The sequence below is a fragment of the Epinephelus moara genome, chromosome 10 (assembly GCF_006386435.1).
Source record: "Epinephelus moara isolate mb chromosome 10, YSFRI_EMoa_1.0, whole genome shotgun sequence".
Taxonomy (NCBI): Eukaryota; Metazoa; Chordata; class Actinopteri; order Perciformes; family Serranidae; genus Epinephelus; species Epinephelus moara.
Genome location: NC_065515.1, coordinates 15,730,027 through 15,754,871, shown reverse-complemented (window position 1 = coordinate 15,754,871; position 24,845 = coordinate 15,730,027). Strand labels below are relative to the sequence as shown.

At 40.7% G+C, this 24,845-nt stretch overlaps 1 protein-coding gene across 1 annotated transcript in view; it reads left to right on the top strand.

The window, feature by feature from the left end:
- LOC126396941 (voltage-dependent R-type calcium channel subunit alpha-1E) overlaps positions 1-24,845 on the top strand; it is a 151,831-nt gene that overhangs the window by 11,448 nt on the left and 115,538 nt on the right. The window contains exon 2 of the mRNA XM_050055329.1: positions 5,660-6,222. Coding sequence (XP_049911286.1) covers positions 5,693-6,222 — 530 coding nt within the window. The 5' untranslated portion in view covers positions 5,660-5,692. The remainder of the gene's footprint in view (positions 1-5,659; positions 6,223-24,845) is intronic.

Genomic DNA, 24,845 nt, shown 5'->3' with positions numbered 1-24,845 from the left:
TTTTTTCTGCTAGAAAATCTGCCTTCTCATGCTTGAAAATAAACCAAACTTTGCACAAAGATCCAGTGTCAATATTTCAGTGTGAAACCATCTGAGGCTTCTCACTTTGCACATAGCTCAACTAGTTAAAAATCAGTTTTTCACTTATGAAGCCAATCAATCATTGTTAAAATAAATTCCATGCATGGACGGCTGCTAAACCTGCACGTCTGGCTTAGTCAATTTGTGAAGCTACACATGAATTATCACTGACTAATTAGCTCAGTGAGATAGAAATTGATTCTTAGTCTCAGAGGTTGTGAGTTCAAGCCTGATGCAAAAGGCAGATTGTGTTGCTAAATTCCTAAATGTCTTCCAATTCTTCTGCTTGTTGGTCAGAATTGCCTAAAAATGCCCGGACCCGACCCATCGCTGCGCAGCAGCTATAATTTTTTTCTTTTTCTCTTTGCTCATCCTGCCCCAGTATCAGCCATAACCACAAAATATGATGTAGGAAATAAAATAGATGAATGAATTCTCCTCCTGATTCCTTTTATCTGGCTTATATATCACTCGCTGTTAAACTTTACGTGGGAAAGTGTAAACTTAGGCTCTTCCGATCTGCGTGCTGTAAACCATTTCATCTGAGGAATCGGACAAAGGGTCAGGCATTAAGAATACCTTTATAGAAAAAAAGCCTGTCTTCTCGCTGATGGACTTGTTTGCTTATGTAGGTCACATAGAGGCATCAGTATTAAACTGAGACTGTTTCATAACCAGATAAAAGCTCCTTGTAGCCGCTTTAAAGGAGCAGTTAGACCTTTTGGATGCTTATTCGTGTCCTTGCAGAGAGTTAGATGAGAAGATCGATATGACTAGACATGAGTGATGCTAATCTTCTGATCTAAGTGAATAAGTGTGTTTTCCAACATTTTGAATGATCACAGACAAAAGACACCACAGAGGAGATTGATTAGAGTATGTGTCTTTTTATCTGAGTGTAACGATCTCACTAGCAGATGGTAAATGACCATAAACAAGTTAAAGTGTGTCAGTATTGAATATACTGTAGGCCACATATGGTATGTATACATAAGCACACTCCAAATGGCCTTTATGTAAATGCACTACAGATGAGCCATGTGCTGATAAGATCTAGAGTGACTTAAAGAGCAGCCTTGTGCTTGTAGCATTATACAGTTAATGTTTATTGTTGTATCAACTTTGCTGCCAACATCAATGTCTGTGTCCATTTTAGTAGCTTTCATATTCTGGAAGAGGCCTATTTGTCATTCAACCCTTTACTAACCATATTTGTCTGGAAAAGCTTTGGGTGTTTAGTCTATTTTATTACTATCGATCATGAACGCAGCACCTTTCTGAGTCGATTTGTTTTGTCTTTGTTGTATTTTCCCGTTGGTGTGACTGGTGCTTTTCTGGGAGTATAATACCCAGATCCAGCTGTCTGTGCTCAAACACCCTTATATATATATCAGCTAAATTGTGTTGGCATTCCTGTTCAGCCAGTTTGAAAACATAATTTGCAAAATGGATTCAGTAAGCACCAGATCAATGGTACTTCCCCCATCTATTTCTCAGACACAGCTCCCCCTGCCAGGAACACCACAATGGACAACTGTACAGACAAATACATTGGCTATAAACTTATAACTATACGTATAGATACCCTATGTATCAAAGGAAAGAGGACAGGACTTGATAGCACCCGGTGTTTTCTGTCAGCTCATAATCATTAAGCAGCTACATATAATTTAAGTCCCTTTACCTATTGTCCCATAACCCCCTGGAGAGCTGGATTCAACATGTCAGAGGTAATGGGCTTGGTCAATGAGATTTTGTTTGAATTGTTTCCCTGAAAAGAAAACCTGTTAAAGTGTGCTTCAGTGAATCAGTTACAATTACTTGATTTCGGGCAGGGCTGGTCATTCCAATCAGTGTGGAACCTAAGTGCAATATTTGATTTTAGTCCCTTCTTCATGTGGAGGAAATGTCCTGCTAGGCTATTCCAGTAAATTTGTTTATTTGCCAGTTACTCAGTATAAAAATAAAATATATATTTTAGGAGTTGTCAGAAAGGCAGATGTGTGATCCTGCAGCAGCACAATAGTTTAAAAACAACTCTGCTTCATCTGAGCATAGAACCTGTTGCCTGTTGTTGTTGTGACCACCACTGTCTGACTGTCACATTGTTTCTCTCTAATTATTATACTAATTATGATAAATGAAATTAGCTCAAAAGTAGCTGGAAAAAAGCATTGAAGTATGATATTTCCCTGCTAAGTGAGATATGGAGCTTAGGTGCATCGCTGCATGATGTTTCCCAGTGTCTTTTATACTAATTACAAAACTTTAAATCCAACGCTTTGGTTTTTGCTCCCATTTTCACAGGTTTAAGTTAAGATATGAGACTCTTTTATGCACACAAAAGCCTTATTTCTCTCAAATCGTGGTTGCAAAGTTGTTGGAATTTGTGTTAGTGGGCACTTCTACAAGCATTTCTTTAGTGGTAGTCATGTGAAATCATCATTAAAGTTTTTTGTCACGATGAAACAGCAAATTTTAGAGAAGCCTTTTAGTGGTTTCTCTGCCTGATTTTAAAGCTTTCATAGGTGCAAGGATGAATGAGTCGGTTGGGTCTTGCCATTGTGCATAGGTGTTCTACTATTTCTACATGTAACTGTGTATCTTTTCTGTTTTTTATTGCGTGGTTGTTTGGCTGTAACTTTTTGTGTGCTGCTGTCTTGGCCAGGTCTCCCTTGTAAAAGCAATCATTGATCTCAACAGGACTTATGTGGTTAAATAAATAAAAGAAGCACCCCAATAAAAGATTGTGACCATTACAAGGCACACCTGTGTAGTAATGATGCTATTTAATTAGCAGCTAGATATGCCACACCTGTCAGGTGGGGTGGATTATCTTGGAAAAGTTCTCACCAACATGGATTTTAACAAATTTGCAACCACAATCTGAGAGATAAAGTCTTCGATGTGCATAAAAAGTCCCACATTTTTAACTTAAATCTGTGAAAAACTGGAGCTAAAACAAAAATGTTTTTGTTTAATGTATAATGTAACAAAACACAAGTTATTTTTGCAGCTAAAGTGGGTAAATGTATGTTTTTCTTTTTGATTTCTGCTCACACACTTGCATTATCAATCCCTTTATTGGCCACATGAGGGCAGCACACCCACATGTAAACACAACGTCTACATTTTAATGCCAGGTGACGTCGCTGTAAATATGATAGCTAACAAATACTAGCTTACAGTTGCTAAATTACACATACAACAGACGAGAAGCGAAAGTATAATTTATTTGGACTCGTGTTCCTGTTTACCTGACAAATGTAGGTTGAATATTTACGCTCTTTTTTCAACTCCTTAGGGGGAAAAGTTGGCTCTTTTAGCCGCTAAATGCTTCACTATGCTCACAGGCTAACGGCTAGCGGCTACCGTTAACTTCTACTGTTAACTGCTCACGGCTAACTGCTAATTGTGTCTACCTGCTGTTTGGTGCTGAGCTGCTAGCTTACAGTTGGTTTAACTTAAATACAACGAAAAGAGTGGTTATAAGACTGTAAACTGTAAAACAATGAATTGGAAGATGCTATAAGAGAGACTCCACTGTCTGTGTGGGAATTGGTAAATAATTGTTCAGCTGAACAACATTTATACCAGGCTAGCAGTTGGCCCATATTAACTCTAATGAGCTGAGCCTGTCTGCCTTGCCTCAGGAAAACACTGTTTGATGATTAATTTGCAGTAGACTTTTGCCACATTTTTTCCATTTATTAAATTTGTTTTTTTACCCCAGTAAAATTTATGTCACTTTCGGCTTCATGAATTTAATAAATCACATTGTTGCTGGTTTATTTGCGTTGCCATAAACAAAGTACAAAGGAACAAATCTCTCTTATCAATCTCTGTTCTACTGCTCCTCACCCTAAAGCTCATTGTTATTCACTGGGATTTAGTAAACAGAAGATATTAGCAAATCAAACAGGGTGTCATTTCAGTTTGTGCAAAAATGTTGATATGTGGAGCTATTGATGGAGACCTCCAGAAATCAATGAGGTGCAGCTTTCTTGTACAAGTGATAGCATCGTCAGCTCAAGAGGGTCTCTGATCATTAGTGCCTCATTCATAGCAGTGCGTCCACTTATTGACAGCAGTCTAATTAAAGGCTCTAGGGGTGTTTAAGCAGTCTGACGCATTTTAAGTAGATGCTCAAGACAGTTGAATAGCTTTCATCCTTTTATTCTTACCTGCCCTGTACAACAACACAACATCCTCCTTTTACGGCTCCATATCTTCAAGGCAAGAGTTATTTAGAACCATTTCTCTCCAAGGGCCTGTAAAAGCAGAAATCTATCATTCGGCTAACAAAAATGGTGAGGGCTCCATAAAGCTAGAGACGGAGCAGCAGAAACATGCAGGCTTTTGCAGCACGTCAGGCAATAAGATGTACTTGCTTAGCACATACCTGAAACCAGAGTAGTGCTCACTCCTAAATGTTCTTACCAGATAAAGGAGAAGATGGGTTGATAAAATTGATTTCTCTCTATTTCGTCTCACTTCTTAATTGCACCATTAAGCCCAGCACTGGTACTATCATATGATTATTTGTTTTCAGGGTTGTGTTACAGCTTATCTAATTGGTTCTGGTGCTCAGAGGAGTGGTAACATGTTAAACTCTATGAAGACAGTTAGAGCTGTTGGGCCACTGGGATATTGCCTCAGGGGGTTAGATGAACAAATTTATACCCAGGAGCTGGATGTCTTCAGGCTTTTGATGTACTGCAGCTTTAACACGACCCCCAAGCACAAGATGGCTGAGTGGCTGCACCTGTATGTGGATCGTGTCTAGATGGTAACCCCAGATTGGTGAAAACTCTCACTAAATTGCATATCCCATGTTTCAAGTGATTTTTTTTTAACCCAAAGCATTATCTTTTTCTAACCCTACCAAGTGCTATTTTTGCCTAAATCCAACCAGACCATAACTAGAGTGTTTGGTACAGCGAGTCAAGAACACTTTGAAGCAGCTTGGGAGAGTTCTGCAAATCTAGGGATACTATCTGTATCTGTGTATTTCACAAAAAGATATCTGCATTTGAATACCGATTGACAGCATGCTGGAAGTGAGCAGGGCTTATACTGAAAATTTTTAGAAATCACCTACTTGTAATTTGTATTTTAAGTGCATCGTCAAAAAATTTGAAAAGAAAATCTAAACTGAGTCTGAATAAAAGCTCGCTTATATTGTGTGAAATATAATAGGAGGTTTTAACAGTGTGGAAATACAAGTCAGAATTGCACTGGGACAGATAAGTGTGAAGTTGCTCTGAAGTGTTTATGATGAGAAATTTGAAAGCTGTCTCCAAAAATCAATTTCCTATTGTAAAGTCTCAAATCTGGGTGTTTGTATTTCAGCACATCATCTGTTCATGCCAAAAAAAAAATTCAAATTTGTTTACATCCCTAGTCTGCACAGCTTCATTTACAGTCAGAGTTAATTTCACTGAATAAAGATCCAGACAGTCTTGGGAATCTTTGATGTCTATCAGGGTTTGTACATTAATGTTATGTGTCTCTCACTGTTTCTTTCCTTGTACTCCATTTCCTCCCTCTTATTTCCTTTTCTATTTCCTTCCTGCAGCACTATGCTGAGATCCTGGGCAGCCTTCCCACCATGCTGGAACTGGGCTCCTGTTCGGTCAGCTCTCAGTCTCTGACAGGGGACCACAATGCTTTGGGGCTACCTAGGGCCTCATCAGGGCCGGAGTGTCCGGTGGGGGGTCTGGGCATGGGGGCGATGTGTGGTAGCAGCACCCCGAGGCACCACATGCTTCAGTCGTCCCCAACAGACTGTGAGAACTGGCAGAAGCATCGTGCAGGGCTGGCCGAAAGGTCCAGCCTGTTGTCTGAGTCCCACTCCCTCCTGGAACCCCAAAGTCTCTCAACCAGTTATGATGCCCTCTACCTCCCACACATATCTGGCAATGCTCCCCCTTTACATCCGAACCGTCTCGGCCTCTCTCTTGACGTGGCCTCGACTTTTGATGTCGGAGGGGGAATGCTGGGGGTGGATGGAGATTTGGCAGTCAGTCCCAATGTGATGAAGAGACGTCGGGGCGGCCTGATTGAGCAGAGGGACATTGTCAAAGCCCACCAGGCTCATAAGATTCACAGCACACCGCAGGCACGACGCAAGGAATGGGAGTGAGTATGATGCTGATACAAATACAGAATCATTCATCTCTCTATTTTCTCACCTGCTAAATTATCCTTAATAGTCATATAAAAACAGCTGCAGCTGCATACTATAATTGCTTTAACATTTGTGACTATGATTTTTCACTTTGTTGTATATGAAGATGTTTTGGAATCTCAGAGTACAATGTTATTATATTTAAAGGGACAGTTCATCCCAAAATCAAAAACATATTCTTTCCTGTAGTGCTATTTATCAGTCTAGATTGTTTTGGTAGGTGTTGCAAAGTGTTGGAGATATCGGCTGTAGAGATGTTTGCCTTCTTTCATATAATGAAACAAGATGGCACTCGGCTTGTGGTGCTCAAAGTGCCCCCCCAAAAAACAGCAATGTGTCTTTCCAGAAATCATGACCTGGTTACTCAAGATAATCCACAGACCTTGTTGTGAGGGGTTTCATGTAGCAACAATTTTCTTTCTACCAAACTACACCCGCCAATTGTATCACAGCGCAAAAGGAAGCATGTATCTTCTCATGGACAAGAGGCTTGTGCTTGTGACATCACGAAATGTAAACATTAATGGCATCCTCCTTATCTGAGCTGTAATGTTAACTAGCTCAGTGTTAGATGCACTCATCCTTCTGTGCGGTGATACAGTCTGGTCCGGTCTGATTCTGTTGAGTTTTTCAAATATATTTTTTCAGCAGTTTGGGCACCACAAGAAGAGTGCCATCTAGTTAAATTGTATTAGACAGAAGGCAGACATCTCTACAGCCGATATCTCCAACACTTGGCAACTTACACCAAAACAGTCTAGATAGATAAATAGCACTACGGGTAAGGGGAAAAGTAGTATTTTTGATCTTGGGATGAACTGTCCCTTGGATATAGTGCATAGCTTTGTTGCAGCCACACTTTGGGAAACACTTAATCTGTATAGTCCAATAATAGTATTCAGCCAGGGCTCAGGTAGGGCTGGATGATACAGACAAAATCTGGTATAACTGTAACTTCATTGTGAAATAGTCAATTTTCGAGACAATACAACAAAAAGTCTGAGTCAGAGAACATTCGAAACTGATGTTCACACCTGCCTTCAGACGTCACTCTGTAGAAATGTTTCATATCAGTTCCTGGTATAATAAAGTTCTATGTAATACTGAGAATTCTCAAGCCAGTTTCCCCAAAAAACCTCTTTCACCAACTTGGTTAGAACAATATCAAGGCAGCTGGCAGTGGGCTTCATGCCATAAATGATTTTATCAAGTAGAGGAAGAGAAATGGGCAGAAAAATCTCAAATGCTGGTAGGCTCTTGTGCGGAGTGGCTTTATTAGGGGTGATGTATTCAGCTTCATATTTTCAACCTTGTCTAGAAGGAATTTTTTAACGTCCTTGCGAGTTATTGTTGAGGGGTCCAGGCTCGGTCTATGAGGGAGTTTTATAACAGAGTCAATGGTGCTGAATAAGATTCTTGGATTATGGCAGCTATTCTCATTAATACTTGAAAAAACATTTGGCTCTTGCATCCTTAATAGGTAGCACTGTGTGTTCACTGTGTGCTCATTCACATGCTCATATCACATGCATGTGTGTGTGTGTGTGTGTGTGTGTGTGTGTGTGTGTGTGTGTGTGTGAGAATGTTAAAGTCCCCGTGTGTGTGTGTGCGTGTGTATTTACTGGTTTCCTGCCCTGTGGCGCTGTGAAATTTCTAGCTGATTATAGCGGTGACGCCCCCCTCTGTTTCCCTGCTGAAGCTGGAGCTTCACCTCTAGTGGTGTAGGCACCCTCTGTGCCCTCCCTCCTGCCTCACCACAGGTACAGGATGCCACATCCCTTTATGAGTTATGTCTATAGCTAAAGAGACAGGCTTGGTGAGCATGACAGCAGAGGGAAAGTGGGAGGATTGATGGGAGGTGGAGAGGAGATGGATGACGTACAGTGAATGCAGGGGAAGAGATGAGGAGGGGAGAGACAAATGTGAAGTTGAAATAAGAGGAGTAATTTGCGGACTGAGAACCTTTCCCTGCTTTAATTTGCATTTGATATTTAAGTCCATGTGACAGTGGTATTGATGTGGCTGATTACTGGCTCACCAGGCCTGTAGAGATGCTCCGTCATGGACCTGATAACTATTCACTCCACTGCCTGATATAATTATCACAATACTACATGATAGATCTACACTTCATCTGTTGAGAGGACAATGACCAGAGTGAGTCAGGATGTGTTACAACCATGAACATCCACCTCTCAGGGCCACTTAGCGACAAACCCGCAGCCACCTGACAGGAGGATGGAAAATGAGATGTTGCACCTGAGCCAAAGTGTGCACCTGTTTTTGTTTTTCAAAGGAAATTAGTCTGTTTTCAATCCAAGTGAGAGCAATATGTTAGGAAAAAGAGAGCTTATGTGAGGTTTTGCCCAGTTATCAGCAGAGCTCATGCATGGTAATATTACTCAGTCCATCACTCAGTTTGTGCCTCTTTTCATTTTAGCCTGTAGCAAGATGTCTCAACTGCTGGTCAGATTGCCATGAAGTTTTGGATGCATGCTTGCAGTCCCCAGTGAAGTACTTCTGAAACTATACCGACCCCATGGCCTGTCATATAGCGCCATCAGCATGTTAAAATTTCCCCTCAATGTATACTTATATTCATGACAATGTGGCTTAAAACTCATGGCTAGATTGCCAAGGCATTCATGCCTCCCTGAACATGTTCCCTTAAGTTTTCTCTAGAGTCATCATCAGGCCAAATTTCCCAGATTGCCATGAAAAATGTTTTCACACTCTCAAGAGGATCTCTGTCCAATTTGGCCGAGACATGACCTTCCCTTTTGCACAACCCATGTTGTACACATGATAACTACTTGCTAGCAATGCATGAAATTATTCAAGGATGAAATTTGTTGACTTTAGTGACCCTGTGACCTTTTCTCTCTCACCTCTTTCACATTAAGGGCACCCTTTACACCCACCGCAAAGTGGTGCACAGCGGTGCACAGTGCAGTACCACTGTCATTGCTAGTTTCAGACCAACCCAGTTGTCGTTTTCACAGCTAGCGCCCACATTGTGTAAGTAGCAAATGTAGCCTACTTGTGTCCATCTGTGCACCCACAAGTGTATTGGTCTTAAATTGACACGTGGTCAGACGCATTGTAGGCGGACTGCTGCTTTGAGGCAGCAGAAAGTGGGGGTTGCGGGTGGGTGAAATACATCATCATTGAAGAAAATATGAATGACATTGTCTGAAATATGATTGTAATGCAGAGCAGAGCTGTTGTCCGTTGCTGCTCCACAGCAGACTCGCCATTATGAGAGATGCTGTGCGCATTTATACATGAGTGTAACTTCTTTGATTATTTCAGAAGCTAAAAGATTATAACTACAGTTTTCCCTGTAGTATAGTCACACGTGAGTTGAATTAACATTGGTGAATATTCGCCTCCCGGTCACTTCCATTCATTTTGAGCAGAACAAAACATTTGCTTCTGTTGGCAAAGCAAATTCACATCTTGGCATCATGTGGAGTTCAACTTTGGTAAACTTTCACCAGCCAAGTCACAGCCTCAACAGTAGCAAAGGAGTATGTGTGGAAGAAACATTGACTGTTGCCTTGTCTTACCAGCCAATATCTTATGATATTGGCCATGAAAGATACAAACAGCCCCACATGAGAGATGCTGCCTGGCTGGCAGTGAGTCAGGAAACAGGCATGGTACGTAAGAAAAAGGAAATATGTTCAAAAATATTATACTTTGCTGTATTTATTAGCAAGCTAGCTAACATTACCCGGCAAGCTAGGTTTCCCTGTCTGTCACGTCGGGCACTGCCCACATTTAGCAGGAATATCACCTTGGTAGGCAATGGTGACTCACCTGCAGTCACTTCTATGTGAATGTACCTTAAATGTCCCACGATATTGGCTGCAGTAACATTACTGCATGCACTGCATTACTCTCTGCAGAAAACTGCTCCCTCCTCCAGTTTGCTGAATCCACAATGTAAATAGCGATAACCCAGGTGCAGATGCTACGTTTCATCATCACAGTGGAGTTGGATGTGCCCTAATTGAACTTGCAACATGCACTTTACGTAGAACATGCGCTAGAGATCATTTAAATACACCCCTAGATGTTGTAATTTAACAGTGCATGCATAGACATGTACTCTGCCTGATAACCTTTGCTGAGTGTATTCCAAGAGGAAGAACGCATTTGAGTCTGGTGTTTCCATGACCTGTAGTGCTACTCTGTCATACTGCACATTTTTATCCCTCTGTTTGGTTTGCCTGAACATAATTAGCATGTCACATAGCGGGCTTCTCTTGATAGACATGTTGAAACAGCAAACACTACTTTGTAAATGAAGCAATTAAACCTCCAGTTCTGGTAACTTGTCCTGCTTTTGGCAAGGACTGAAAGTGTGTTTTGCATGTTTGTGGCTATTTACAAATGCATTTGTGTGTGAATCTGTGTGTATGTACATTTGTAGCATTTGACACTTGGCGGTCTGGATAAAAACATCCTTTCGGAAGTGCTTGATGAAATAACAGTACTTAGAGCTTGGGTTCACGTGGCCTTAATGACAGTAATCAGACTGAATCAATCTGGCATTTAAACCACATCAGGAGTAGATGTTGGTCACAAATAGAGGAGAGCACTAAAAATGTTTTGGTCTTTGTTTGACCTTGGTGCCGTGTGTGTGTGTGTGTGTGTGTGTGTGTGTGTGTGTGTGTGTGTGTGTGTGTGTGTGTGTGCTTGAAATGTGTGTGTGTTTTCACCTCTGAGGGACAAGGTAGCATAGAGAGGAAGAGAGAATGCTATGTCAAAATGTTCTTCATGTTTTGTGCACAATTTTATACACATTTTATTAAATTTAGCTGTACAAACAGAATTAGAAATCTTTTGAAACATTGACTGCTTGTACATGGACATGCATAACCCGTTTATGGGGCTTGTCTGGGTTATGACCATATTCAGGATATGGTGTTTACAGGAGCACAGAGAACTGGGTTATTTATATTACCTGTATACACAAAAATACTAGTAACCCAGTTACTGATTGCTGCAGCTGTCTATTTGTGCAGGTGCTGTGACAAACCAACAATGGGAGATAAGAATTATAGGACATATTGAACACTGCACTGTACATTTACTTCAACTTTACAACTCAATGGCTAATTTCTTCTCCGCTTCAATCGCTAACGGCTTTCTGTTCTGTGCTTATCTATCTCTCTCTCTCCTAACCTTAACCAACACACACACAAACTATGTAGTTACTCACCTAACGAGCAGTGGATGGAGATACACAGCCTCTTTAATTACTGAAAGACAAAACTGTGTTTCTTCATTGCTCCAGATATAAGACGGTTTCTCTTCCGCCATAGTTTGTATGTTTGTTATGTCACTCGACTGAAGACGCACCTGTGCTGGTAGTCGGTGGCTTTCAATAACCAGGATAAGGTGTATACGTGCAACAGTATCCTGAGGAGCCGTAAAAGGGGAGCTGCTGGCTGTGTGGTTAATTTAAATGATGCAAGCCAAAGATTCAAGGCAGTTAGAGTTGTTAAACTAATGGCAGCATATGCTAAATCCATGACTCATTAAACTGAACTTGAAAACGGAGCCAGTGCAGACTTCTGAAAGAGCGGGAAGACTATCAAGCCTGAGCACAAGGCCAGTTTCCAAGTGACAGCACTTTGAATGAGACTATACCCCAGGATGATTTTTAATGTTTTCTGGGAACAACTGGTAGTCATTTTTTAGTATGTAGATAGTGTGTGTACTGGGAGTTGTTGTCTAATGTGGAGTCTTGAATTCGTTCCTTGATTTGCTTTGATTTCCATTCTCTTGGGTCCAATGTCACACCTGCATTTGTGTGTTTGTCATCTTCTACACTGACTAACTCCTCTGTCTGAGGGCTCTTATGCACTCCTCAGCTCTGCCGGCACACATTTACAGTAAACGAATGCAGGATGAATGAGACTGAAGTGGCTGAGTGCAGTGTTAATACAATAGCGGCTCTCCACAGTCTCTGGACGATTCAATTGGACAGTAATCACTAAAGCTTCTTCGTGGTGTTGTTAAAAGAGATTTCATAAAAGAGTAAATGGCACTTTTCTTTTTCCTCCTCTTGACATGCACAGAGACAAACACAGAGCGTAAATATCAGTAATCATCTGTTTTTGTTTTAATGTTTTACTAAAAGCATTTAGAAAGATGGGTAGATTTACATAGTGTATTTCAATGCACTTTGACAATGTCGAAAATGAGACTGAGTGAATACATGCAGTCTCATTAGACGTTTAACTTGCTAACTTATCATTGGACCAAGGTTTCTTTAGACATAATTATCGTTGTTAAAAAAAACAACAATTTAATTTCTAACAGTTAAAGCAGGAAATACTTTACCCTCTCTCTACTCACATTTGTGTGCTTCACATCAAAGCTGCTTTTTGGTTTTTTTTAGAGAAAATATGTCACCCTTTTTATATAATTTTGAAACATTTGTAAATTTACATTTGTCCCCAGATGGATTACCTTGCACTTAAACAATCTTTCCACTTGGCTTCCCTTAGCATTTCTAACTGGTATTGTTGTTGGCGCCACTGTCGCAACAACAATTCGATCGCTTTCCGTTTTTCTTAGAGCCTCATATCTACGGACAATACAAGACGAACTGCAGCTTGTTTTCCACAGTTACTCCAGTTGTTTCACCGTCCACCATTTCCACTACTGGGGACAGTAACTGCAAATAACCTTCACTGATACTTGTTGATAACTAGAAATAACTACCAAAAGCCACTGGGGAAGACAAAAGCACTATATTCTTTCTGTTTTAGTTGCACAATTGTTGATGCGGATGTAAATCGAGTCTGTTTTTTACCAATCTAAATGCAGATGGTGTCATATTAGAGTTGGGTTGGTTTCCATTTTCCTGGTATGGTATAGTGTACAGGCTCAGACTGGTTTGATTTTATGTAAACTGGCTAAACTGGCATTCGTTATTAACATGTTCTGGCACATTAAAGCATAGTCTTAATCAGTAGCCTGTGCTGATGGCATTATGGTGCGAAATTTAACCTGTATTGCACTAATAATAAGCAATATGACACAGAGATTAGCATGATATTATGTTTGTTCATAAAAGGACAAACATTGTGTTTGTTTACAAGAAAGTGCATGTGTTTTTTGGGGGTTGTCGAGACATGGCAGAGTTAGTCTCTCAAGAAAACAAACTGTGCCAATATGGCAACTTTTTGGATTTAAAGCTTGCAAAATAACTGCCCAAACTGGCCACAGGTGACGCAGTGCACCGCTTCAAGCTGATCAGTTGTTGACCTTTTGTCTTTTGTATTTATTCCCACCGCTTATTTTTTAATTTTTTTAATTTTAATTTTATATACTTTATTAATCCCCGAGGGGAAATTCAATTTTTACACTCTGTTGTCAATTACACACAGGTCCGAACACACACATGCACAAACTGGACCTATACATGCACTAAATGGAGAGATGTCAGAGTGGGCTGCCCATGACAGGCGCTCCGAGCAGTTGGGGGGTTCGGTGCCTTGCTCAGGGGCACCTCGGCAGTGCCCAGGAGGTGAACTGGCACCTCTCCAGCTACCAGTCCACGCTCCACATTTTTGGTCCGGACGGGGACTTGAACAGGCGACCCTCCGGTTCCCAACCCAAGTCCCTATGGACTGAGCTACTGCCGCCCCTGCTTATTTAAAAAGCACTGCAATGGCGGCTTAATGATGTTGAAATGAGGATTTATCTATACAACACATTATTTCAACAAACAAAAAACAAAATAAGGTGGTAGCTGGCCGGAAGGAGATCCCTGGGAAGCTGAAAGTTTCTAGTAAGGTAAATGACCCTCGCTAATGACAAGCTAGGCAACTTGCTGTTGGCTACAGTGCACTGTACTGTCATTTTCCCTGTAAATACTACAATTTCATATGTGTTTACTGTTTAAAAAGTAACATTACAAACGTAGTAAGATAGCAAGTAGGCTACTCATCCATCTATCATCGCTACGATTTTACGCAATGCAACACGATATTCTGACACTTGCTGTTAGGATACAGTGTCTTGTCAGACTCTGGAGCAGCTGCTGATTTAAGTGCGATGCCTGGCAAAAAGGTAGTATACCCATCCACTCTGGTGTTTGGCATATTATCAAACCAGTCTAAAAAATGTTCACATAGGTCTAACCCTAGTCGTTATTTTATAGCTATTACATTTTTTATGGCCTGACACACTGTCTGTATGGTGTAGTAGTTCCTTGGCTGCCGTGCTGACCAGCAACACACGCGCATACACACGCACATTTATATAAATATCTGCACACTGAAGCGGTATTGAGGGATGTCAGATCAACAGTTCATGCAATACTTCACCAGTGATGTATTCTGTATATGCTTCAGGCCTCAGTGGTTACACAAGAAAGATGAAGACACCAGCACATCATCATTGCTGTTGCCACTCTGTGTGTGTGTGTGTGTGTGTGTGTGCGTGTGCGTGCATTGTGTTATCAGTGGTCATCTGTGCAGGGCTGTGCGTCCTGTCCATATTGGCTCTATTCTCGGCAGGAGTGTTTACAGACTTGGACACAGTGTGTGTGATCCTCATTTCTTCTGATCACAACCTGATTGGAGCACACTGGCTATGCCGCTGGCCCTCCATAAAGCATCTGCCTGACTTCATTGCTCACAGCTGCAGTTGGAAAATTGCCTGTTTACAGCAGTGTCAGTGTTTTTATTCTTTACACACAAAGCACAAGCCTCATTATTTTTCCACTGGTACAAAGAACAGGGTTCAAGGTTCTTGTTTTAGTTGAAGTCTGCATGAAGCATTCTGAGTGTAGCAAGACCAAAACCAAATGACTTTTTGTAAGCGGCATGGCTCTTGGACTCTTGGACCTGACTGAAATACCTGAACATTGGTTATTGTTGGACTGACATTAAATTTTATAAATGCATTCGTGGTCCTCAAAGGATGAAGCCGACTGGCTTGGTGATCCCTAGACCTTTCTCGTAGCTCCACCATGAGGGGTACATTTGTGGTTTTGAATGAAATGCCTTGGCAACTATTTGATAGATTGACATTAAGTTTTGCCCAGACATTCATGTCCTCCTCGGGATGATTTTTAATAACTCTGCTAATCCCTTCATTTTTTATTGTAACATCATCAGGTATTTTCATTTGTCCAATACTTTGGTTTATGATCAAATACATTCACAATAGCCTCAGTTGTTGGGAAAAGCCCCGATAAACATCAGCAGCTCACAACATGTTGACGTTTTTAAGTATTTAGACCCTAAAATAAAGACCTTTTTAGTAATGTTTCCTTTCTCATTGATATTTATAAGTTGTACTTTTCCTGCGTTCATCATTTCACTTTGGTTGTGCTAATTTTGCCAAAAGCCTGTTGAGATACTTGTTCATATTCAGCATGAACATTGATTTGGCAAAATGTCTACATTAACTTTTTCAGCGAGTTAATCCTCATAGTACACAGTTTACTCTTTGCTTTCTCTCTGTTTTTCTTTCTGGTCTTTTTTACAGACTTGACTGTCAGAGAAAATCTATAACTGTGTGTCCTCTTCCTCTTTTAAAAAAAATAACATTTGAAGAAATAGTATCTGCACAATTTGATCCATGCAATTTCTTGCTTCCATGTCTGCCTCTTTTCGATAAAACTCACTGATGAGTTCACAAAGACTGGATTATGGCCGCTGATAGCATCATGAATTGTGCATCACTTGCAACCACTATCTGCCCTGTCTCAAGGTCAGATTCAAAAAAGATAATACATTATGATATTATAGAGAAAACTCACCCATTAAGATTTGCAGCTCAATGCAATTTTCCCTTTTTGTGAATCTTGCTTTTGTGCCATGAACACAGAAGGCACAACAATGGCAGAGAGAAGAAGAAAACCGATTCCTAAAAAACTTCAGGCAAGGAATTTGATCACTGAAAAGCCTTTTACTGTAGGTGCATGTGGCTGTTAGTGCTGATCTTTGTGAATTGGACTGTTTTTACAATGATGCTTATTTGCATTGAAAGGATTCAATTGTGTGCCAACTGTATGCATATTACCTAATTTAAATATGTGCAAATAGCACAGGAGCACTGAGATGCTACCTGCTTGGTAGCACAGTTAGAGGTGCATTTCATTCTGTGTGGGTGCTTTCAGAATTACACGGTTTCTTTTTGTCTTATATGTACAGGTTTAGCAACCGCAAAAGCCGCACAGTCGCCCTTGAGTGTTCTGTGAAGCTGCTCTGCAGAGCTGTGAAGCAATAATCTTGTCAGGGAAACAGTGACGCTACCTCTGGGTTCAGTCTGTCTGCCTCTCAGTGTTTGTCTGTCCACATAAAGCATTAGCTCTGAAAGAGCGCTTGCACTCTGCTGCCCTTGGAGGGCCTCACACATTGGTTTATTGTTAACCTGTTGAGCTGCCAGTCAGACGCATATTCAGGAGGGAAGGCTCAGGGATTTACAAAGTCCGTCACTTAGTCAGCCAGCAAGTCCGCCATCGGCTCATTCACACATTCTTTCGAAAACTGAGGGAGCGTGTGATTGATGTTTCAAACAGTCGTATAATTGGACAGCAAGCCATGCAATCTAAATGTCATGCAAGCCTGTTTGTTCATTCATATCAGTTTCACAAGATTTGCTTAAGGGGCTCGACTGCAGTTGTAGGTTAAATTTAGTTTTATTATACTCCGCCTTATTCTTAGAGCTACAGTTACTCACTTGTGCTCAGTTTGAGGTCAATGGTCGATTTTCCTAAAAGGTCATCTTTGGCAGCTTTGCTACTTCCATCTATGTTTTACTACTGAAGGTTTGACACTTTATTCAGTCTGACCCTTTCTAATTTCATCAGTACACAACTAAAGGAGAATCTGTCTCTCCTTGTATCTGTCTTCTTCTCCTTCATTATTGTCTCCCTGTCAGAGTCAGACAGACACCCAGCGCAGTGTAAATGTCAGAGCTGTTTGTCATAAGTGAATTATTAATGATGACACGCTGAAAAGCCATTTTCCGTGCCACAAAACCATGTGTCTGTCAAACAATATGCAGAATGGGGAAGGCGGCAATATCGAAGGAGAACGTGCGTCGAGAGAAAACTGTATAAATGTTTGTTCGCTTGCGCACTCCATAATAATGTTTTCATTTCATTCAAGCCAGCATATTTGTTTTATGACAAGGATGTATTTGTTTGTGCTGCATTAAGGGTGGAGAGCTTCTCATTAACTGATAAAATGATATACTGCTGTGCTCAGTTTCACACTCAGCCTCCCTTGTTTCTTTGTTTGCTGTCTCTCTCTGTCTGTCTTCCTCTGTTTGGATGGCAAAATGTTGCAAACTGACACTGCTGATGACCATCACAGAGACGGAGAGAGATCATGAGTTATCAGGATGTGTGATCTGCCAGGAGATGATGGTGTCCAAGTTTGACTAAATGTTGCTCGGGGTGTAAAATGAAGACAATAAAGAGATGGGAAAGAGTTTAGGAGTGCAGCAAAAGCAGACAGATACAGAGAGAAGTGGTATGAAACTTTTTTTGACAGATTTTTTTTGAGCGTACATGATTGACCTCATGTTGCTTTCTCATTTGTGAATGCTTTAAAGCCTGCGAATAATAACATTTATATTTTATTGCTCTAATTATTGCATAGTCATTGCTCTCTGTGGTTTTGATTATTACAGTTGCTGCAAAGATTGATGAAACCAGTTAGTGTTTAGAAATGGCTTTCGTGATGCATATGGTATTGTCACAAAATCCTCAATATGATTCAGGCTGGGGACCTTTTTGCATGCCATTCCTTTCTCTCTTTCTGCACCTATGTACCTCTCAGTCTCTATTGTCACTATCAATAAAGGCAAAAATGCCAGCATTGCTTTGAGCTAAATGCTAACATCAGCATGCCAACAATAACAATGCTAACATGCTGATGTTAAGCAGGTATAATGTTTACCTCTAAGTTCAGCATGTTAGCATGCTAACATATGCTAATTAGCACTAAACATGTAGTACTGGCAAAGTTAATAGGACATGAACTTGCCTGGGATGTTTTATTTGCTCTGGCAGATGCGTCTGTTCCCCCTCCGCTTTGCGCAAATTTTCAGCAGCCTGAGACATGCTTGGCCAATCACAACCATTTATTTAATACGGGGCATATTTGAGACAAAGACCATAAAAAGGAACACTATTGAGGCATTTACAAAAACAACTAAGATGGCTGCAGCTGATGGGGAACTTTCTGTCTGCTATGCATTAGTATTGAACAAACTGGATGGTATATTTTCGTTGAGAACAGGAAGAACAGTCATTTATTCAACAGGATCTGACTAAAGTTTAGTATACTCATATGCCAACTCATCTCTGCATGCTGTAGTCTGTTTATATTTGTCTGTTGCTCAGGGCGTTATTTTTGTCCCCTGTTCTACCCTAAGGCACTGTGATTGGCCATCTACACTGAGCGGACCTGGTCACTGGTTGCTCAGTGTGATGTCACATGTTAATTACCCGTTGATAATGCCCCTTGGGAATCGAAAATGAACTTAAAGGTTACAGCCTAATTCGCAGTCATGATTTGTCCTGGCTATGTCAGGCTAGATATAAACTAAAGTATTGGACAAATTAAAATTTTGACCTGAGGATGGTGCTAGATGAAAAGGTAAGAGATTACCAAAGTGATTGCATTTCATGCCGTGGGGACCATGAACAGATCAGTGTCGCTATTTTGTAATTAAATTATAAAGAGACGTTAGTCCAGAGCTCAACACCCTCCAACGGCCTATATTTGGCTCCACGCCGAGGATCATCTGTGTGTCCCCATTTCTCTGTTCCCCATTCTTTCAGTATTACAGCCTTAAATGTTACTACCATGCATCTCCGGGCTCGTGCCCTGCTTTACTGACACCAGCTATGTCTCCTGAGGGAGCTCTCTGTGAAATATGGCCTCCGGTCTTCCCATTCAACACCACATGATGTTGCCTGCTCTCTCATATACACTTGCACGTTCACATTCAGATTGACACACACCAAAAACAGACACATTTTGTTCAGCTCTGAGTCGAAATGCATATGGTTTGCCAGCACTTGCACTTGCAAATGTAGAGCATTTATTATCTGTTTAATAATTAATAAGCCCATAGATGTGCCGATAACTCACTTGCTAGAAGCAATATCTTGAAATACTGTTTCAGGCTCTGAGCTGGATGGATTTTTATGTCTCATTTTATGTTTATTTTAAGTAAGTGAGTGAGCTCGAAGAAGCGTAACTGTCTTAAATGTAATTCTGGGAAATAAAACAGAAGGCTGCCTGAGGAACATAAAGCTAGATCCAAGTTAATCTGAACACTTGATTAAGAAAAACATTATTTATCGACCTAGAAGCATCTTCGATCAGCCACTGTCCAAATAACAATGAATTCATGTTAGATAATTACTTTAACTTGATTTACTCGCAGAAAGATTTATTCGCAGGAGAGATGCATTTTTCTGAGCAGCTGGTTTGCTATACAGGCTAAAGCTGCACTTTGTGATGACCTCCCACTCTGCTCTATGATATGAAACCATTTAGCACAGGAAGCAGTGTGACCTGTCAACCTGTACACACACACAGAAGCAAATAAAACACCCTTGTGTAATGATGTTTGGCTTGAGAATTGACACCTTAACCCCCCTTTAAAAACGGGAACATGCTATCAGGTAACATGAGCAAGGAAGTGATTTAAAGGCACTATGTGCAACAATTTCAGTTGTTCTTTGAGACAAACAAATTTTGCAGTCAAAAGTGTGTCCTAGCACATGTGTATTTACCTCCATCAGCGTATCTAAGGACGTCCGTAAGCTCCGAAATTCTCATTTACATATACATTGCGACCGGTGTCTCATCGCGTACGTGCGACATCTTGAAAATACAGGGACATACTTGAGAAATACGGAATCGCCTTTCAGTTTCCGCCTGCAGGTAGAATGACGAAAAGCAGCAGTAAGCAGGCTAGTCACAAGTGCCGGTGCATTTGAAAAAAGGAGCGTGACCGGCAATTTCAAAAAACGAGGGTCAACATCGGGGTAGCCTTTCCCAGGTGGAGAGAGCTGCTGAAGGAGAATCACAGCTAATAGCGGCTAACAGCTGTCTTATTAACATTTTTAATAAACCAAATCTACCAGTGCAGGAAATGTAGCATAATGCAATGCAGCAAAATGTATTTTAGCCACCTAAAGAGACAAATTAGTTTAAGCGTACGCTGTATTTCAGCACTTAACCTTACACACTAACCAACTGAGGCAGCAGTCGATCAACAGCTCTTTGTTCTGTAAAAAAAATTACTGTTTTTGACAGTGGAGTCTGGTGGCTTTACGATGAGAGCTTCAGTTCCCCGTCGGACAGGGCTGTCTGACAGCCAGGTAAAGCACTGAAAATATTCTAAACATACACTTGAACACTTACACTTGGATTATTTTGGGTGGGAATTTTTTAGGTGGCTAAAAACTAACCAATTGAGGCAGTGTTTGCTTCAGGCTGTTTCATTTTATGTATGCCATGGATGTATAAAGAGATTTGGAAACTGCATTGGCGGGCCCCTGTTCATTTGAAGTTGCTCAGTGGTACATGAAGCCAAGAAGAGCTCAGTTTTCGTGGTGATATTTGTTGGATCTTCCGCAAGTGCACTAGAGACTGGCCGAGCGGCTAACGTCTGGTTTAGCCCTAACTTGAATCAAACAGCTCTTCTAGACTTTTGAAATGTTCTGGGACCAAACTGATCAAATCCCTGGTGAAACTACTCATTTTGTGGGGGTTGTGACACTCAGAAAAATGTATCTACTGATTTAAGATGTCTCTTTCACAATGTAAGTCAATAGGTAAAAGTCTTTTTGGGCCCCATGGCATCACGTGACAGACCTGGAAGTTGTAGTTCCATGTATGGCCACTATGTAAAATTGGCTTTAGAGGCTGGTACTGTTCCAGCGTTTATGTGCCACGGGGTTGTTCTAAGCAGAGGTTATTGTAAATAAACATCATGATTTGGTCTATTGAAAAATGTATTTTAAACAACAAAAGCACTTTAATTCTTAAAATTCCTTTGCTTCCTGGGGAAAACTATTATAATTTATAGCTTTAAGTCAGGGATTAGTTGGAAATATCAACTGAAGTGTGAAAACAGTCCTCAGTGCTCCTTTTTATTATGTCTAGAACAAAGCTTTAATACCTAGAGTATTTTAATAGCTGTGTGGGAAGACTGAGTGTGTCTGCATACATGATAAAACTGGCTTAGCTGTCATGTGCTTCTTTGGACATTAAAGTCCTGACACTCTGAGGAGGATGAATGTGCGCCTGGTCGTAGACCTTGAATTCACTCCCCTCCGTTAATTCAAAGCTTCAGATTTAAATATCAAAGATGATTGTGCTGTGCTCTGAGAGTTCAATGCTGTTAGCTTATTGGAGCAAATAATACCTTTGTAGTGCAACAGGATTTCTTTCAGCCATTGATGCTTTCAAGCCAAATGGACTTAGCAGGGGGCCTAAGCTATATCTAAATTGCCTTTTTTGGCCCCTGTTTTCAGATTACAATTCAGTGGCAGGCTGGGGAGTATGTGGCCAGCATCAAGATCCACACATTAGGCTTTGTTGGAGAATAATATGCAGGGAAACAAGCCAGAGACACGCCTGAAGTGTGTGTGTGAGATATTCATCACATCCATTTCCACCCCAAAACCAGAGGGAGCCCAAATGTTGCAGCTGCATGACTTATGTTGCCTCAGGAGGGGAGTAGTTCTGACAAATGGGGAAGAAGGATGCTGGGTAAGCAAACTGAGTCGTTATCAATATCCAACACAGAGGCAAATTGCAACTTCAACGTCTTGTCTGTGACCCCTAGTGGAGCTGCTGAGAACTGCTTACTGAACAGACAGGCTCATGCATGCATTCATGAGACAAATGGATGGTGTTTTAACCTGAGAAGTAATCGTTTGTTTATATCATGATGCCATTTGAAATTAGTAAGTAAATGTGTTGAATAAGGCATCAAGATCCACAGAAGAAAAGGAATAATTGAAATTGATTTTATTGAGAATTATTCATGCAGGGGTACAACGAGATCAAGAAACTGCCACCTCCCATATTTAAGGCTCTTTTCAGGTTTAATGTGGCACACTGGACCTCCCCCTGCATGCTGAAACATTGATAAAGAGAAGCAGCCGTCTGGACTGCAAACACACACAGAACTGATGAATCATTCCTCCATCTTATTCATCTCAAGCCAAAGTTTGATTTGATCCTGCGTGTGTTAGATTAACGTTGTTTAGCCCACCAGAGGCCATTCATAATCCACAGTCTTAGTGATTCACTGCAGCTTCAGCTGAGCTTTTCTGCACAGTATGTTTTGCAGATCTGAGCAGCTGCCACTTAAGAAGCCATTAGGTAATGATGTGGGGAAATACTGTCGTGTGGAGTGAAAAATCAAGCACACCAAATCTGCAGCTGCTGGGACAGTTTTAGTAATCTGAGTAAAGTATCCACCACCCTACCAGCTTTCTGCTTATGACTAGCAGACCCTTGCACACCTCTTTGGTAAATTTACGGCTGCCTGTTGACAGTATTGATCTGTCGGGCTGCCAGTTTGATTATTAACACCCATTTCATTCACTCTGATTTTGAGCCCAATAGATATATGGACTCATGGATGGTTTAATTTAAAAAGTAAACAGCTGCAGCACCAATCACTCACTCAGAAATCCTTATTCATGGCTTTCCCTGATTAACCCACCTGCTCCCTTTTCACTGTATATTATGATGGATTTCCATCATCAGGATATAATGGGGTTTTTTTTTCTTGGTTTTGCACCATGTTTCTGATCTCTAAACCATTTCCCATCGATGCTGTGTAAACTTTCCCCAAATCACCTAAATGAGTTACTTTTGTCAAACAAGAAAATGCAAACCTGTAAACCTATGCTTTCCTCTTTTCAAGCTCCTTTCAGGTCTCATTATGAAATTTGACAGTTCTACCCCCAGAGAAAATCCTTGCATTGCCTCAGGGGGCTGATAATAGTAAATATTATCACAAGTAAATTCAGGCAATTTAGAGAGGAGGACTCAAATGCAGACAAACACCCACACACAAGGCAAACAGGTAGGATGAAGGAGAACGTAATAAAGGCAGTCGTCAGAGACGGGCTTATAAACTGGCAACACGATGGTAGTTTAAGTCTGAAGACTCGTTTTAATCTAAGAGGGCACGACCGGTGAGCAGGTTAGGAGCATGTGGAGATGGGCTGGTATATATACTGTGAGGAGTAACTGGGTCAGGGTGAGGAACAGTTGAGCTGGTAGATGGAGTCAGGTTAATGGGACCATATGGAAGGTCTGAGGGCATCTGGTGGGTGGATGGAGAACAGCAGGTCTGGAAAGTTCCTAAGAAATGCACCATGGTACAGAGGGACGTGAGAAGTGGCTGGAGGGAGAGGGTAGACTGAGCAAAATAAAAACAACTGAGGCAGCTGCTGTGACAGTAAATGGTTTTCACATGGGTCACAACTTTAAAGAATATATTCCTCTAATGTTAATTGTTTATATAAAAATATAGAAAAATGAATAACTGCTGTTGTCAGACAAAAGCATCAATTGTTAGACATCACCCGTACTTTTATTTGTCAAATTCTGCATCTTTGAACTTGAATTGATGTAATTTCTGTCCTGTTAAATAATGTAGTACCTCTATGTGTCACTAGATGGAGATAGTTGCTCAGCAATCATATTTCTCACCACCTTTGCCTTTATTCAAGGGAAGATTATGTAGCATTAGACAGATTTTAGGAAGCATAATGTGACAGTAGGGTTAGTACACATATAAATTAGTGTCAGACTGATATACAAGGCCAGCACTGGCCTCTTAATTAAATATGAAACATTAGCTGTGATGGTGGCTTCCTTGACAGGTATAGTACGTTAAAACAGCCTGCCAAACCTGCCATGACATTCAATCTTCTTTGCACAATTAATTCCTTCATTAACTGTTTAAATATGTCTTTCATAGCTTGATTCTTCATTTTAAGACGTAATGTTTCACAGAGTTTTCTGTATTATTGGTGTGATGTATCACATAGCCTCAAGAAACAGGTGCTAAAAGGTAAAGAGTAAAGAGAAGTTGCGCTCCAATGACATTCAAAGTCTGTCCCAATGTCATTAACAGTTTTTTTGTATAGAATGACAAACATAGGACAACAATTATTGAAAATTATAAATTGGACTTTAATAAAATGTAAGTGCTATTTCAGAGGGTTTTCCACAGTTAACTCTAAATTATTATGAGGACATTTAAGGAATACTTTGCGATTTTAAACCAGCTTTGTATCGTAGCAATGTGGGTAGTATGTTCCAATGAACTCTGTTAAACCTCCCTACCAGCGCCCAGATCTCTCTTATCATCTCAGAGCTCATATCAGATTTTCTCTGGCTCTAGGGCTGTTGCTTGAGCTAGAGATTATATGTCTGCATTTTTGTATGCTGGCCACTACGGCCACAAAGAGAATAGAAGCAGATTGACATTTTACAAACACTGTAATACAAGAAATTGTGAACATGTAGTGGGTGCCGTA